This window comes from Stenella coeruleoalba, assembly GCF_951394435.1.
Source record: "Stenella coeruleoalba genome assembly, chromosome: 6".
NCBI classification, from domain to species: Eukaryota; Metazoa; Chordata; class Mammalia; order Artiodactyla; family Delphinidae; genus Stenella; species Stenella coeruleoalba.
In genome coordinates, this window is record NC_137151.1 from 99,868,895 (window position 1) to 99,887,011 (window position 18,117).

Here is an 18,117-nt window from a genome sequence, read left to right on the forward strand (position 1 = left end):
GGGTGATTAGGAATAAAGCTGCTATAAATACCCCTGTGCAGGTTTTTATGTGAATGTAAAGGTATAAACTCATCTGTTACTTGAAGGTATATTGGGTTTTTTAAAAAAATTTTTACTTTATTCTATTTTTAACACAGCAGGTTCTTATTAGTTATCTACTTTATACATATTAGTGTATATATCTCAGCCCAATCTCCCAATTCATCCCAACACCCGCTTCCCCGCCCTGGCCCCCTGCTTTCCCCCCTTAGTGTCCATACGTTTGTTCTCTACATCTGTGTCTATTTCTCCCTTGCAAACTGGTTCATCTGTACCATTTTTCTAGATTCCACATATATGTGTTAATACACGATATTTGTTTTTCACTTTCTGACTTACTTCACTCTGTATGACAGTCTCTAGGTCCATCCACGTCTCTACAAATGACCCAATTTCATTCCTTTTTATGGCTGAGTAATATTCCATTGTATATATGTACCACATCTTCTTTATCCATTCATCTGTCGATGGGGATTTAGGTTGCTTCCGTGACCTGGCTATTGTAAATACTACTTCAATGAACATTGGCGGGCATGTGTCTTTTTGAATTATGTTTTTCTCTGGGTATATGCCCAGTAGTGGGATTGCTGGGACATATGGTAATTGTATTTTTAGTTTTTTAAGGAACCTCCATACTGTTCTCTATAGTGGCTGTATCAATTTACATTCTCACTAACAGTGCAGGAGGGTTCCCTTTTCTTCACATCCTCTCCAGCATTTCTTATTTGTAGATTTTCTGATGATGCCCATTCTGACCAGTGTGAGGTGATACCTCACTAGAGTTTTGATTTGCATTTCTCTAATAATTAGTGAGGTTGAGCAGCTTTTTATATGCCTCTTGGCCACCTGTATGACTTCTTTGGAAAAATGTCAATTTAGGTCTTCTACCCATATTTGGATTGGGTTGTTTGTTTTCTTAATACTGAGCTGTATGAACTATTTATATATTTTGGAGATTAATCCTTTGTCTTTTGATTCATTTGCAAATATTTTCTCCCATTCTGAGGGCTGTCTTTTCATCTTCTTTATGGTTACCTTTGCTGTGCAAAACCTTTTGAATTTCATTAGGCCCCATTTGTTTATTTTGGTTTTTATTTCCATTATTCTAGGAGGTGGGTCAAAAAAAATCTTGCTGTCATTTATGTCAAAGAGTGTTCTTCCTCTGTTTTCCACTAAGAGTTTTATAGTGTCTGGTCTTACATTTAGGTCTTTAATCCATTTTGAGTTTATTTTTGTGTATGGTGTTAGGGAGTGTTCTAATTTCATTCTTTTACATGTAGCTGTCCAGTTTTCCCAGCACCACTTATTGAAGAGACTGTCTTTTCTCCATTGTATATCCTTGCCTCCTCTGTCATAGACTAGTTGACCATAGGTGCGTGGGTTTATCTCTGGGCTTTCTATCCTGTTCCATTGATCTATATTTCTGTTTTTGTGCCAGTACCATATTGTCTTGATTACTGTAGCTTTGTAGTATAGTCTGAAGTCAGGGAGTCTGATTCCTCCAGCTCTGTTTTTTCCCCTCAAGATTGCTTTGGCTATTCGGAGTCTTTTGTGTCTCCATACAAATTAAAATTTTTTTTTTCTAGTTCTGTAAAGAATGCCATTGGTAATTTGATACGGATTGCACTGAACCTGTAGATTGATTTGGGTAGGATAGTCATTTTCACAATATTGATTCTTCCAATCCAAGAAAATGGTATATCTCTCCATCTGTTTGTATCATCTGTAATTTCTTTCATCCGTGTCTTGTAGTTTTCTGAGTACAGGTCTTTTACCTCCTTAGGTAGGTTTATTCCTAGGTATTTTATTCTTTTTGTTGCAATGGTGAATGGGACTGTTTCCTTAATTTCTCTTTCTGATCTTTTGTTCTTAGTGTATAGGAATGCAAGAGATTTCTGAGCATTAATTTTGTACCCTGCAGCTTTACCAAATTCATTGATTAGCTCTGGTAGTTTTCTGGTGGTATCTTTAGGATGACCTATGTATAGTATCACATCATCTGCAAACAGTGACAGTTTTACTTCTTCTTTTCCAATTTGTATTCCTTTTATTTCTTTTTCTTCTCTGATTGCCATGGCTAGGACTTCCAAAACTATGTTGAATAAGAGTGGCGAGGGTGGACATCCTTGTCTTGTTCCTGATCTTAGAGGAAATGCTTTCAGTTTTTCACCATTGAGAATGACATTTGCTGTGGGTTTGTTGTATATGGCTTTTATTATGTTGAGGTAGGTTCCCTCTATGCCCACTTTCTGGAGAGTTTTTATCATAAATGGGTGTTGAATTTTGTCAGAAGCTTTTTTTGCATCTATTGAGATGATCATATGGTTTTTATTCTTCAATTTGTTAATATGGTGTATCACATTGATTGATTTGTGTATATTAAAGAACCCTTGCATCCCTGGAATCAATCCCACTTGATCATGGTGTATGATCCTTTTAATGTGTTGTTGGATTCTGTTTGCTAGTATTTTGTTGAGGATTTTTGCATCTATATTCATCAGTGATATTGGTCTGTAATTTTCTTTTTTTGTAGTATCTTTGTCTGATATTGGTATCAGGGTGATGGTGGCCTCATAGAATGAGTTTGGGAGTGTTCCTTCCTCTGCAATTTTTTGGAAGAGTTTGAGAAGGACGGGTGTTAGCTCTTCTCTAAATGTTTGATAGAATTCACCTGTGAAGCCATCTGGTCCTGGGCTTTTGTCTGTTGGAAGATTTTTAATCACGGTTTCAATTTCATTACTTGTGATTGGTCTGCTCATATTTTCTATTTCTTCCTGGTTCAGTCCTGGAAGGTTATACCTTTCTAAGAATTTGTCCAGTTCTTCCAGGTTGCCCATTTTATTGTCATAGAGTTGCTTGTACTAGTCTCTTATGATGCTTTATATTTCTGCAGTGTCCATTGTAACTTCTCCTTTTTCATTTCTAATTTTATTGATTTGAGTCCTCTCCCTCTTTTTATTGATGAGTTTGACTAAAGGTTTATCAATTTTGTTTATTTTCTCCAAGAACCAGCCTTTAGTTTTATTGATCTTTGCTATTGTTTTCTTTGTTTCTATTTCATTTATTTCTGCTCTGATCTTTATGATTTCTTTCCTTCTACTAACTTTGGATTTTGTTTGTTCTTCTTTCTCTAGTTCCTTTAGGTGTAAGGTTAGATTGTTTATTTGAGATTTTTCTGGTTTCTTGAAGAGAGCTTGAATTGCTATGGACTTCCCTATTAGAACTGCTTTTGCTGCATCCCATAGGTTTTGGATCATTGTGTTTTTGTTGTCATTTGTCTTTAGGTATTTTTTGATTTCCTCTTTGAATTCTTCAGTGATCTCCTGTTTATTTAGTAACATATTGTTTAACCTCCATGTGTTTGTGTTTTTTATGTATTTTTCCCTGTAATTTATTTCTAATTTCATAGTGTTGTGGTCAGAAAAGACGCTTGATATGATTTCAGTTTTCTTAAATTTACGGAGGCTTGATCTGTGACCCAAGATGTGATCTATCCTGGAGAATGTTCCCTGTGCACTTGAGAAGAAAGTGTAATCTGCTGTTTTTGGATGGAATGTCCTATAAATATCAATTAAATCTATCTGGATTATTGTGTCATTTAAAGCTTGTGTTTCCTTATTTATTTTCATTTTGGATGATCTTTCCATTGGTGAAAGTGGGTGTTAAAGTCCCTTACTATTATTGTGTTACTGTTGATTTCCCCTTTTATGGCTGTCAGCACTTGCCTTATGTATTGAGGTGCTCCTATGTTGGGTGCGTATATGTTTATAATGGTTATATGTTCTTCTTGGATTGATCCCTTGATCATTATGTAGTGTCCTTCCTTGTCTCTTGTAACATTCTTTATTTTAAAGTCTATTTTATCTGATATGAGTATTGCTACTCCAGCTTTGTTTTGATTTCCATTTGCATGGAATATCTTTTTCAATCCCCTCACTTTCAGTCTGTATGTGATCCTAGGTCTGAAGTGAGTCTCTTGTGGATAGCATATATATGGGTCTTGTTTTTGTATCCATTCAGCAAGCCTCTGTCTTTTGCTTGGAGCATTTAATCCATTCACATTTAAGGTAATTGTCAACATGTATGTTCCTGTTATCATTTTCTTAATTGTTTTGGGTTTGTTTTTGTAGGTCCTTGTCTTGTGTTTCCCACTTAGAGAAGTTCCTTTAGCATTTGTTGTAGAGCTGGTTTGGTGCTGCTGAATTCTCTTCGCTTTTGCTTGTCTGTAAAGCTTTTGATTTCTCTGTCAAATGTGAATGAGATGCTTGCTGGGTAGAGTAAACTTGGTCGTAGGTTCTTCCTTTTCATCACTTTAAATATATCGTGCCACTCCCTTCTGGCTTGTAGAGTTTCTGCTGAGAAATCAGCTGTTAACCTTATGGGAGTTCCCTTGTATGTTATTTCTCATTTTTCCCTTGTTGCTTTTAATAATTTTTCTTTGTCTTTAATTTTTGTCAATTTGATCACTATGTGTCTCAGCGTGTTTCTCCTTGGGTTTATCCTGCCTGTGACTCTCTGCACTTCCTAGGCTTGGGTGGCTATTTCCTTTCCCATGTTAGGGAAGTTTTCGACTATAATCTCTTCAAGTATTTTCTGGGGTTCTTTCTCTCTCTCTTTTCCTTCTGGGACCCCTACAATGTGAATATTGGTTTATTTAATGTTGTCCCGGAGGTCTCTTAGGCTGTCTTCATTTCTTTTCATTCTTTTTTCTTTATTCTGTTCTGCAGCAGTGAATTCCACCATTCTGTCTTCCAGGTCACTTATCCGTTCTACTGCCTCAGTTATTCTGCTATTGATTCCTTCTAGTGTATTTTTTCATTTCAGTTATTTTATTGTTTATCTGTTTGTTTGTTCTTTAATTCTTCTAGGTCTTTGTTAAACATTTCTTGCATCTTCTCGATCTTTGCCTCCATTCTTTTTCTGAGGTCCTGGATCATCTTCACTATCATTATTCTGAATTCCTTTTCTGGAAGGTTGCCTATCTTCACTTCATTTAGTTGTTTTTCTGGGGTTTTATCTTGTTCCTTCATCTGGTACATCGTCCTCTGCCTTTTCATTTTGTCTTTCTTTCTGTGAATGTGGTTTTCATTCCACAGGCTGCAGGATTGTAGTTCTTCTTGCTTCTGCTGTCTCTGAAGGTATACTGTTAATCTTCTAATATGTAGGTATTTTCCAGGTATCTTTCTGTTATGAAATACTAGTTTAATTTCATTATGGTCTGAGAACATACTTTGCATAATTTTTATTCTTTAAAATTTGTCCAGATGTGTTTTATGGCCCAAAATATGGTCTCTCTTGGTAAATATTCCATGTGAACTTGAGAAGAATGCAAATTCTGTTGTTGTTGGATGAACCACATGAATTGACATGGATGTCAATTAGATTCACTTGGTTGATAGTGCTTTTCAGTTTAACTATATGCTCACTGATTTTCTGCCTGCTGGATCTATCAGTTACTGATAGAGTGGTGGTGAAGTCTGTAACTATAATAGTGTATATATATAAATAGAACAGTGAATTCATCTGTTTCTCCATGTAGTTCTATCAGTTTTTGTCTGATGTATTTTGACTCTTTGTTCATACACACTAAGGATTGTTATGTCTTTTTGAAGAATCGACCCCATTATCATTATTGTAATGCCCCTCTTTATCACTGTGTAAAGGATGGTATTATTTCTTTAAATATTCAACAAAATTCACCAGTGAAGCCATCCAACTGTTTCATGGGAAGATTTAAAGTAATTTAAGATTACTATTTCAATTTCTTGTAGGTCTATTCATATTTCTATTTCTTCTTGAGTCAGTTTTGGTAACTTGTCTTTCCAGAAATTTATCCATTTTATCTAAGTTGTCTAACTTGTTGGCATGAAGTTGTTTATACTATCTCTTTAAAATTTTTTAAATTGCTGTATGCTTTTTCATTACTGATTTTGGGAATCCATGTCTTCTCTCTTAATTTCTTGGTCAGCCTACCTAAAGGGTTATCAAGTTTGTTGATATATTTTTAAAAAATATTTATTTATTTTTGGCTGAGTTGGGTCTTAGTTGCAGCACATGGGATCTTTTGTTGTGGTGCATGGGAGCCAGAGTGCATGGGCTCTGTAGTTGTGGCTCACAGGCTCCAGAGTGCGAGGGCTCTGCAGTTTCGGCATGTGGGCTCACTAGTTATGGCTCATGTGTTCAGTAGTTGTGGTGCACAGGCTTAGTTGCCCTGTGGCGTGTGGGATGTTTGTTAGTCCCCCAACCAGGGATCGAACCTGCATCCCCTGCATTGGAAGGCGGATTCTTAACCACTGGACCACCAGGGAAGTCCCTGTTGATCTTTTCAAAGAACTAATTTGTGGTTTCATCAATCTACTGCTTTTCTGTTTTTTACTTCATTGATATCTGCTCTAATCTTTATCCTTTCCTTCCTCCTGCTTGCTTTGGATTTATTTTGCTCTTCATTATCTCATTTCTTAAAGTGGAATTTTAGATTATTAATTTGAGAACTTCTTTCTTCTTTTCTGATATAGGTGTTTATAGCCATAAATTTCACTCAGAGCACTACTTTAGCTGCATTCCATACATTTTGATATTTTGTATTTCATTTTCATTCATTTACAAATATTTTTAAAATTTCTCTTGTGGTGGATTTCTTCTTTGACCCATGAGTTTTTAGAGTGTATTATTTAATTTCCAAATATTTTGGGGTTTCCCAGATTTTTTTTTTCTACTGGATATCTTAATTCCATGTGTCAGAGAACATATTTGGTATGGTTTCAATCTTTTTAAATTTACTGAGACTTCTTTTATGGCCCAGAATATATGGTTTATTCAGTTGGAAGCATTTTTTAAATTTAATTTTTATTTTTTTATTAAATATTTTTATTGCAGTATAAGTCACTCTTTTAAAGCATAAAATTCACTGCTTTTTATTGTATTCACAAGACTGTGTAACCATCACCATTATCTAATTCTAGAACATTTTCATCACTCCCAAAAGAAATCCATACCCATTAGTAGTTACTCCCTTTTCCCCTTTCACCAAGCTCTAGGCAACTACTAATCTACTTTCTATCTCTATGGATTTGCCTATTTGGAACACTTCCTATAAATGGAACATATGTGGCCTTTTGTGTCTGGTTTCTTGCACTCAGCATAATGTTTTCAAGGTTCATCCACGTTGCAGCATATACTTCATTCCTTTTTAGGCTGAATAATATTCTACTGTGGGTATATGTCACATTTTGTTTATCCAGTAATCAGCTGATAGGCATTTATATTGTTTCTAGTTTTTGGTTATTATCAATACTGTTGCTACGAGCATTTGTATACAAGTTTTTGTATGGTATACATTTTTAGAAGTATATAATCTTTAGATTATTAGCTAAATACCTGTACTCAGGAAACTGGAGGCTGGAGTGTGTGCATGTGTGTGTGTGTGGGTCTTGTGTTTATGTGTCTTGTCTTTCTGTGTGTGGGGCCTGGAATGTTTACAAATAGCCTCTGCATTTAAGAAGAGGCCAGAAGGGCTGAGTCAACTCTTAATATCTTAGCTCTACTACACACGCTTCAACCCTCCCTGGCTATGTGCCTCACCTTCTATTCTGAACCACAGAGTAAGTGAGCCCAGCAGGGTGGGAAATGAGCCGTGACATTCGTGCCCAAAGAAGCCAGTGCACATACATACAATGTATACTTCTGTTATGCTTTTGGGATGAAAGGAAATGTGATATGCATCATTTTATGACTCAGTAAAAGTGACAGGAAAAACCCCGCTCTTAGGCTGGGGAAAAAATCGTCCATCAATCAATCGTCCATCAATCGTCCATCAATCAATCAAGAAAAAATCTTCCATCAAATCATGGAAGTGACGATACCCAAATATTACTTTGGTTAGAAAAATAATCCCACGTGAACTCCCACTTTTCTGTCCTTTGGGTCCTAAAACTTCCATCACTACACTGCAGTGCATTTATGCAGAAGAGCATGTGGTGAGCCAGAGGGCTGTTCATCAGTGTCCTCTGGTTTTCTTCCTAGTGGCCAATCCAGTTTTGGTCTTCCTCTGCGACTGTGATTTCCATTGCCTATCACTTGACCTGGGATGGTTGTGAGGATTCTTCCTTCCCCATCTTCATTCTAAAATTGAATCTGAACATTCTTTGTTACCTAATAATGCAGAGCTAGGCTATGCAACTTTGTTACCTCATTCTGGATAAAGGTAGCAAGATGAGTTGGAAATAAATATAGGAAACCAAAGGGTTAAAAATGATCTCCAGGAATAAGGGAAATCTGATACAGAGGACGAGACAGATACAGTACTCAACTAAAAGCTGGCCGGCTCTGGCCCAATAACACTGCATGTGACATATTCAGGTATACTTTTATAAGACAAGAGATTGTGTACCTGCTTGTTGAAATATCCTCGAAAGGGTAGAGGATCTCTCCATTGTTACAGATTTCACAGATGAACCCCTTCTGGCTACAAAGACTGCAGCTGTACACATGTGAGGCGGCAAATTTAATGACCTTGCCCAAGAACGGAGCCAGCTTTCCCTCTATCACCTGCAGAAAGAGAAATGGAACAGGGAAGAAGCAAATTTGTTGAGAAGTCTTGCAGATGCAGGAGGAATTCCTTTCCTTTACACAACAGGAAAACCTCTAATTATAATTTCTCAGCAACTCTGAGAAAGAAAAGACATAGTATTTTCACTCCAAAAGAACTCTCTGGCTTAAACCACTGGAGGTTGGAAAATGAAGATGTTGAAATTTCTTTCGTATTCCTCTTTTTTTTGTAGTGTGCTGTAGAGGACTGAGGACCAACAAATGGGGAACCCTACTTTCACAGACTAACTTGACAGTTATCGTGCGGTATAGAGCAGTGTGGTCGATTTCCCAAAATAGACTGAAAACATATAGGGTAAGTACTAATGTAGTATTTTATGTTGTACATGCAATAATATCTGTTTTCTGATGAGTTAATAGAATAGTTTTTTCTCTATCTCCCCTAAGAACATGTAACAAATGTGGAAAATAGGTTTCTCTTGCTGCTGATAATTATAAGAATACACAGAAGCTGCAATTTGGCAGTCTGAGTGCTATATTTAGCCTCAAGATTAAAAAAAAAATCTTTTAGTGTTTAAAAGAAAATAAGCCAATTTAATAATTGGAAGGTTTCACATAAAATTCCAGATTTTTGGCTTCTTTTGGAAAATCATTAGATCTGGAAAAACTAGGCCTGAATTCCAACACGATGATGATCCCAGCTGTGAGTAGAGGCTGCTTGCTCCTGCCGAGGCACGTGCTCTTCAACTGACACTTGTCCCCGTGAGGCCACAGTGTCTTGAGTCTGCCTGCCTCCCACAGTCCCCTCACCTGCTGGCCTGCAAACATCCGTGAGTTTGGAGCCAATGGTCCATCAGAGCCCTCCTCACTTAACTAATACTGCACGGGCTTCAAAGACTTTGGCAGTTCATACACTAACAAGATAAAATTTGCCTTTATTTCTTTCTCATTGATGCATATGCATATGCATGCTGATTTTGATATAAGAAAAAAACGAAGATTAAATTTAATTTGGAAAGAGCTAGAAATGGATACTTTCAAGTGAATCACAGTTAAAATGATAATTTTACATAAAAATAACATCTGAGAGCAGTAAATTATATTTAAAGAGATATAAGAAGGCCAAGGTGAACAAATAGTAATAGCTGATAATACAAAAAAGACTACAAGTAATGTAATAATGTATTTTGCAATTTCTTTACACTAACAATGAAATATGTGAAAGAGAATGTAAACAAGCAATCCCTTTTAAAGTCACATCAAAAATAAAATAAAATACTTAGGAATAAACCCCACCTAGGAGGTGAAAGACTTACATACTGAGAACTACAAAACCTTAATAAAGGACACTGAAGATGATTCAAAGAAATGGAAAGCTATCCCATGCTCTTGGATTGGAAGAATTAATATTGTTAAAATGACAATACTACCCAAAGGATTTGGGTACTACAAAGCTACAGTATTCAAAACAGCATGGTATTGGCACAAAAACAAACATATGGATCAATGGAACAGAATAGAGAGCCCAGAAGTAAACCCACACACCTACGGTCAATTAATCTTCAACAAAGGAGGCAAGAATATACAATGGGGAAAAGACAGTCTCTTCAGCAAGTGGTGCTGGGAAAGTTGGACAGCTGCATGCAAATCAACGAAATTAGAACACACCCTCACACCATACACAAAAATAAATGTAAAATGACTTAAAGACTTAAATATAAAACATGACACCATAAAACTCCTAGATGAGAACACAGGCAAAAACATTCTCTGACATAAATCGTACCAATGTTTTCTTAGGTCAGTCTCCCAAGGCAACAGAAATAAAAGCAAAAGTAAACAAGTGGTACCTAATCAAACTTATAAGCTTTTGCACAACAAATGAAACCATAAACAAAATGAAAAGACAACCTATGGACTGGGAGAAAATATTTGCAAATGATGCGACCAACAAAGGCTTAATTTCCAAAATATACAAACAGCTCATACAACTCAAAAAAAACAAAAACAAAACCCAATCAAAAAATGGGCAGAAGATCTAAACATACATTTCTCCAAAGAAGACATACAGATGGCCAATAGGCACATGAAAAGATGCTCATCATCGCTAATTATTAGAGAAATGCAAGTCAAAACTACATTGAGGGACCATGTTACACCAGTCAGAATGGCCATCACTAAGAAGTCTACAAATAACAAATGCTGGAGAGGGTGTGGAGAAAAATATCCTGTGATAAACCATAATGAAAAAGAATATATATATGTAAAACTGAATTAACACAACATTGTAAATCAACTATACTTCAATAAAATTTTAAAAAATTAATAATGTATTTTGCAAAAAATCAAGCTATACATAATACTGGAGATAAAAACTAAAGTGGTTTATGAACATCACTATTGAATAATCTCATGATGTTTTAAAAATGAATATAATGGTTAAATCTAGGGAAGGGAACAAGTTGGAAAAGCACGTCTTTCACCTTGTATATGGTTGTTTTGGCATTTTTAAAAGCAATGTATATTATTTTTGTATTGATGCAGAAATGGAACAGAAGAACCAGGTTTACTACTTTATAAGGGTGTTGTTTTTTTTTCTTAATAAAGGGGGTAGAAATTATGCTGGCTTTTTTTCTTTTTTTTGAGTCAAGCAAGCACATTTTCCACCATTTTAAAATTTATTCTCCTCTCCATTACCTTTAAAAAGCCATAGATAAGACCTCCTTTTATTTATGTTTTCTCAAGGACCATTAACTCCAACAACCCCAGGAAAGTGTGTTCCTAATAGCAACACATGATATACACTTTCTAAGAAATAACCACTACCAAATCATATACCCAACGGGGTTATTTATAAATTGTGGTAACAATACTTTAGCTGAGTTTTGTTTTACTTATTTTACTCTTTTCTAAACAACCAAAGTTAATGACACATTCAAAGAGAGGCACTAACAAACTATAGTCCATTTAGGGGAAAACATCAGGATATAGAACTCACCTGGTCTGGAAACCAGGTGAGTAAAGGTTGTTTTAAGGAACTGAGGATGAGAAGAGAACACCTTAAGGAAGACATGAGAGTTATCATCTAGGATCTAAAAGAGAAGACTGGGGCATCTTGTACATAAAGTTTTTCTTTATCTAGAAGATTTTCTTGGTACAAAGCGTAAGGGGTATGAACATTTTGAAGGCTTTTGAAATATTTCACCAAATTTACAGTGCCAGTTATTTTTATTTATTCCTATCTGGATATTTTAATAAGCTTTTAAAAATTAATTTGGGAATTGATATCTTCACAACATTTAGTCTCCCTATCTCCATTTTATTAAATCTTCATTTATTAATAATACAAATTTGTTTTTTTCCTTTGTATAAGCCACTGACTTTTTTTTAATTTAATTTTATTTTTTATACAGCAGGTTCTTATTAGTTATCCATTTTATACATATTAGTGTATACATGTCAATCCCAGTCTCCCAATTCATCCCACAACCCCCACCCCACCACCCCTCTTGGTGTCCATACGTTTGTTCTCTACATTTGTGTCTCACTTTCTGCTCTGCAAACCGGTTCATCTGTACCATTTTTCTAGATTCCACATATATGCATTAATACATGATATTTGTTTTGCTCTTTCTGACTTAACTTCAATCTGTATGACAATCTCTAGGTCCATCCACGTCTCTACAAATGACCCAATTTTGTTCCTTTTTATGGCTGAGTAATATTCCATTGTATATATGTACCACATCTTCTTTATACAGTCATCTGTCGATGGGCATTTAGGTTGCTTCCTTGTCCTTGCTATTGTAAATAGTGCTGCAGTGAACACTGGGGTGCATGTGTCTTTTTGAATTATGTTTTTCTCTGGGTATATGCCCAGTAGTGGGATTGCTGGGTCATATGGTAATTCTATTTTTAGTTTTTTAAGGAACCTCCATACTGTTCTCCATAGTGTAAGCCACTCACAGTTGTTATTTAAGTTATTTTAAGGTTAAACTTTTGTATAATATTTTTTCTTATCAGCTATTGCTGGTGTATTAGAATATACTGATATTTGTGTCCATCTCATATACTATATTACTAAATGTGCATGAATGCCTATCATTTTTAGGTGATTCTTTTGGGTTTTCTGAAGGAAATAATCTGGTCCCTTCCTTTCATGTTTTATGTCTTATTGCATCATGCAGCACTCCTAAAACAATATTAAATAATAATGGTGTTAGTGGACAGTCTTGTTATTTCAGTGAAATCAAACTATATAGAGTCTACAGTGAATGATTCATTTTCTTCATCAAACACACATCTTGTCATGCACCACATTCTATTGATTCCCTTTCTCTTTTTATTTAATTATTTATTTATCTGTAAAAATTTATTTATTTATTTTTGGCTGGGTTGGGTCTTCGTTGCTGCACGTGGGCTTTCTCTAGTTGTGGCGAGCAGCGGCTACTCTTCATTGCGGTGTGCAGGCCTCTTATTGTGGTGGCTTCTCTTGTTGCAGAGCATGGGCTCTTGGTGTGTGGGCTTCAGTAGTTGTGGCTCGTGGGCTCTAGAGTGCAGGCTCAGTAGTTGTGGCGCACGGGCTTAGTTGCTCCGCAGCATGTGGGATCTTCCCGGACCAGGGCTCAAACCCGTGTCCCCTGCATTGGCAGGTGGATTCTTAACCACTGTGCCACCAGGGAAGCCCCTCTCTTTCTCTTTTTTAAATAACAGCTTTATTGATATATAGTTCACATAACATGTAATTAACCTATTTAGAGTCTACACTCGAACATGTTTTAGTTTATTCAGAGTTGTGTACATTTCATCAACTTTTCCCCAAATCCCCATACCCATTAGCAGTCACTAGTGTTTTCTCCCTAACCCATCCCCCAAGCCCTAGGCAACCAATAATCTTTCTGTCTCTATAGATTTACCTACTCTGGATATTTCATGTAAATAGAATAATATGTGGTCTTTTATGACTGGCTTCTTTCACTTAGCATAAGTGTCAAGGTTCACATTGATTCTCTTTTAAATGTCTCTAGTGTAAGTCTTTTTCCCATCCTATCTCAAGCTTTTATCACCCCTCTCTAGATTAATGAAATAATCTTCCGGTTTTATTTCTGGATAATCGTCTTTTTCCTTTGATCCATCCAGCATATATACTAGTCAGTTTTAGACATCACTTTCATTGTGTGTCATCTCTTCCCTCAAACCTTTGGTTGAATTCTTATTTTATCATTGGTAAAAACTCTTCATTCGTTCATGTCAGAAAATTACATTGAGTTACTATTCTCAGTTACTGATACAAGTGTGAACTAGACAAAACTGCAGCTTACCTTTTGCCTGGTATATGAGTGTCTCCATAAGCTGATTCCACACCATCTATCCAAATTCATTTTCCGTTTCTTCATATGTATGTTCCATTGCGAGGAAAGTTTCCCCGGTGTAGAATATGCTTGTTCTTGCTCCTGTGCCTTCACCCATGTATTTCCTCTACTTTCCTTTCACTTCCTCTCTTAACACTTGTTTAAACTTCACCCAGGCTTTAAGGCTCAGATCTATTCTGGCGTGATCTGGAGAGCCATCTCTGGCTACTTCACTTGCCATGGATCTCTTGTGCTTCATATAATTTATTTTTACATCACGTAATTTAATATAAATCGATGTTCCTTTGTATTTTTTTGCTATTGTTTAACATGTGATTGTTTTGCTTGTCCAACTATAGACTGAAAATATAAAAATGGAGATACCACCTATAAAATGGTGATTTTACCTATAAAAGTATAATGGTGACTTTACCTATACAAATGGCAGTTTTATACGGAGCAACCTAAGAGAGTGTAAATCGGCAGGCACCTAAGTTCCTGATGACTGCCTGAGGATGCTTTCCAGTCTTCTTCCTTGGCTGTAGCAGTCATAGCTTTGTGCTACTGTTGTGTCACAACATTTTGAATCATTCTGCTGTGCGATTTAGGGAGGAGCACGGAGAACACATGGACTTGGTGGCAGTTCAGCTCTTCAGAGACCCTTTCTGCTTCTTTATACTTGAGTAACTGCTCTTCCTATTTGTCAGCTGAGGTTCAGGGCCATGTTCCAAAGGGCTGAAGCTGCTGGAAGTTTTTCCTCCAGAAAAGTGAGGTAATATTCTCTAAGTTTATTTTAGAATTGACAAAGATTTCTTTAATATTATAGAAAGAAAAACTTTATACTGATACATTTCAAGGGGTAAAGGTATATTTGGAAGGTTTAAATCTTGTCTTTGAATATCACAACTAGCAGCACTGGGAAGCTCTTCCGGCTTCTGGTCTAGAGGTTTCATCACTAAGAGAAGCAGGCTCCAGGTGTGACATCTCCTAGGGTTCTTTTTAAAAAGCAGATATATCTTGGGATAACTACTTAAAAAGAAATCAAGTGTCTTGCTTCCCACCATCTCCTCCTGCCCTCAAGAATCGTGCTTTTCACTCCTACTTCCTAGCCATCTTGGTGGAGACTTAAGGTTCGGACCATATATCACAAACAATAGGAAGATGGCAGCCTCAAAGAAGACCAAAGCCCAAGGAGCCCCTCTTTTTCATTCTTTTTTTTCCTGGTCACAGGTTAATATAACTTTATATGAGTCCATCACAAGTCACAAGGCCATTCATCTTTTTTTTTTTTTGCGGTGCGCGGGCCTCTCAACTGCCGTGGCCTCTCCCGTTGCGGAGCACAGGCTCAGCACGCGCAGGCTCAGCGGCCATGGCTCACGGGCCCAGCCGCTCCGCGGCATGTGGGATCCTCCCGGACCGGGGCACTAACCCGTGTCCCCTGCCTCGGCAGGCGGACTCTCAACCACTGCGCCACCAGGGAAGCCCTAAGGCCATTCATCTTTAGCGTTAGAAGGCTGATAGTTTCCGTTAACCAGGTGGTCATTTGGATATGCTGTAGGTGCTAGTGAAACAGACCTCTGAGATGAGGTTTGGTTATCCCTGGTTTAGTTATTTTCCCCAAAGTGTCTCTCTACGTGAACAAAATCATGACAAAGTAATTAGCAGAAAACACATGTAGCTCTTTGTCCATCTCCTCAGTCTCCCTCACCTTTTCTGTATACCAAATTGCCTTATATCTTTGAGAAAAGGCATATGTCCAAAATAGGGTGAAAGAGTTTGTTTCTGTTTTCCATTAAACTTAATTTCTTGTATTAAGGAAAATCCTAGTCTGATTCACTTAATTTGGGAGTGTTGCATATATGACTATTCCAGAGGTATCATACTGACCTGGTGTTCAAAGAATGCACACTTCCGTTTGTAACTTAAAATTGTGTCCTTTTATTGCACTGTAGGATAAAGACAAAATGCACTATCAAGCTGTATCTTAAAGATTTTTCTATCTTTGTCTTTTGCAGTCTCTCTACAAATTCTTTTCACTCTATCATTTCAGGTACTTCTAGAACTCAAGGAATAGTCAAATTTATCACTCTCCATGATCCAGCTAACTGACAAATCTACCAAATATGCTTATGCTTCTTGTGTGACAGCAGCCCATGAAAGCTGCCTGGTCGAACTTCCAGCTCAGGGATACACACATTTTCCCCCCTCTTCTATTCTGGTCAAGATGGTCAGCATTGGAATTTGAGGCCTATGGCTTTCTTGCAGACTAAGACAACAGACTTTATTTGATTTGCTTTCTTGCAGACCAATCGAAAATTACAATTAAGTTAAAAAATAACCTAGTGCTGCCTTCTCCAAACCACAGTTTCAGAAACAGCTGCTTATTACTCATGTGTGGCACCAGGAAATTGCAGTGTCATGTTCAAGGTCTGTAGCCAATAGAAATCTGTGGGATTGGGAAAAGGGCACAAATGATTCTTTTATGTCTGTTACCTTCACTCCCTCAGCACCACCACAAAATTCAAAATCTACAGGGGGAGAGGGACAGAGCACTGGGGACTTGGACAAGAAACAAGAAAGAAAAAGCTCTTTCTCATTGAATTTATGCATCGACGAATTCCTTCCCCCTGATTTGTCAAGTTACCTTCCATTTCAATACAGGCATTCCTCAGCCATTGTGTAACATCTAGATTCTGGACAACTGTTGGCAATACGTTGATGAAGAGGGCTGCTGCACTTGACAAATGGCCCCTCCTCTGAAAGTCTAACCAAAAGACCCCATTCATGTTAAATAAAGCCACCTGCCACTCACTAGTAACAAGCTAGCCTGGTTACTAGTAGAAGAATCAAAATTGTCACGCATTGTAAAATGATTTCAAATATAATTTAGGTTGCATTTGCTTGGCCAGAGGACTATGAAAGGCTGCACTCACTATTTTCTCTCTGAGTGTCATTTCTCAGCATTAACAGGTGGGGACAGTGACGTCTAGTGATCTAGGCCAGGTGAGTTCCTGGAGAGGTAAGAAAAACAGCCTATGGAGTCTGCCCAAGTTTGAAAACCTAAACCACAGCAATAATATTCTGAGTTCTCATTCAATTCTAAATTTCACTTTTTTTTTTAAATGGACGTATAACATTATATTAGTTTCAGGTGTACAATGTCATGATTCGATAGTTGTATACACTGTAAAGTGATCACCACAGTAAGTCTAGTTAACTAAATTTTACTCCTTTTAATAATAAATTCTTAAAAATAGAAAATAAAAAGCATACTACCACATTATTTTTCTCAAAAATAGAAAATAAAAAGCATAGGGAATTTTCTTATTTCAAAAAGTTTGTTAAAACCGCATTTCCCCGTAATTAGCCTTTGAGCTCCTTATCATGGCTTAATGCTGGGATGTTTGTATATAAACAGAAAACAGTGTCTTCTCTAATTAGCTGCTCCACACCCTTCTTTTTCCATTATGGGACTGTTCTAACAGGACTAAGATTTTGGCTAATCAAATACTTCACTGAGGGTGGATTATGATGTCACCAATTAGCTCTTATCTGATCCTCTCCCAAAGGTGACAATTTCTACTTAGATATTGGAAACTATGTGATAATTTAATCTGGGTTATCTGGGTTAGTATAATTGGGTAGATCTGTAAGTGGTCATCACCATTCCTATCAAATTATATTTTGCTTCCTGATGGAAACTATCTCAGGGAATAAAAGATAAACGAATTTCAATTTTCTCCAATGGCTGAATGGTAAAGCTGAGCCCAAGAACATAAATTTCTTATTCACAAAAGTATACGGGGGGACTTCCCTTGTGGTGCAATGGTTAAGAATCAGCCTGCCGGGGTTACCCTGGTAGCGCAGTGGTTAAGAATCCACCTGCCAATGCAGGGGACACGGGTTCGAGCTCTGGTCCAGGAAGATCCCACATGCCGTGGAGCAACTAAGCCCGTGAGCCACAACTACTGAGCCTGTGCTCTAGAGCCCACAAGCCACAACTACTGAACCTGCATACAACTACTAAAGCCTGTGTGCCTAGACCCGTGCTCTGCAACGAGAGAAGCCACTCCAATGAGAAGCCTGAGCACCGCAACGAAGGGTAGCCCCTGCTCACCACAACTGCCCACGCATAGCAACAAAGACTCAACACAGCCAAAATAAATAAATTAATTAATTA

The 18,117-nt window shown here is 37.1% G+C and overlaps 1 protein-coding gene across 4 annotated transcripts in view; it reads right to left on the minus strand.

Annotated features, from left to right (window-relative positions):
• The window catches only part of PLEKHM3 (pleckstrin homology domain containing M3), a 189,006-nt gene that overhangs the window by 27,929 nt on the left and 142,960 nt on the right, over positions 1 to 18,117 (minus strand). For 3 of the 4 annotated variants that reach the window (XM_079925285.1, XM_079925287.1, XM_079925286.1), the window contains exon 7: positions 8,429 to 8,586. In XM_079925285.1, coding sequence (XP_079781411.1) covers positions 8,429 to 8,586 — 158 coding nt within the window. Of the gene's footprint in view, positions 1 to 6,403; positions 8,173 to 8,428; positions 8,587 to 18,117 lie in introns of those variants that run through there. The other variant, XM_079925288.1, reaches the window with a different exon arrangement.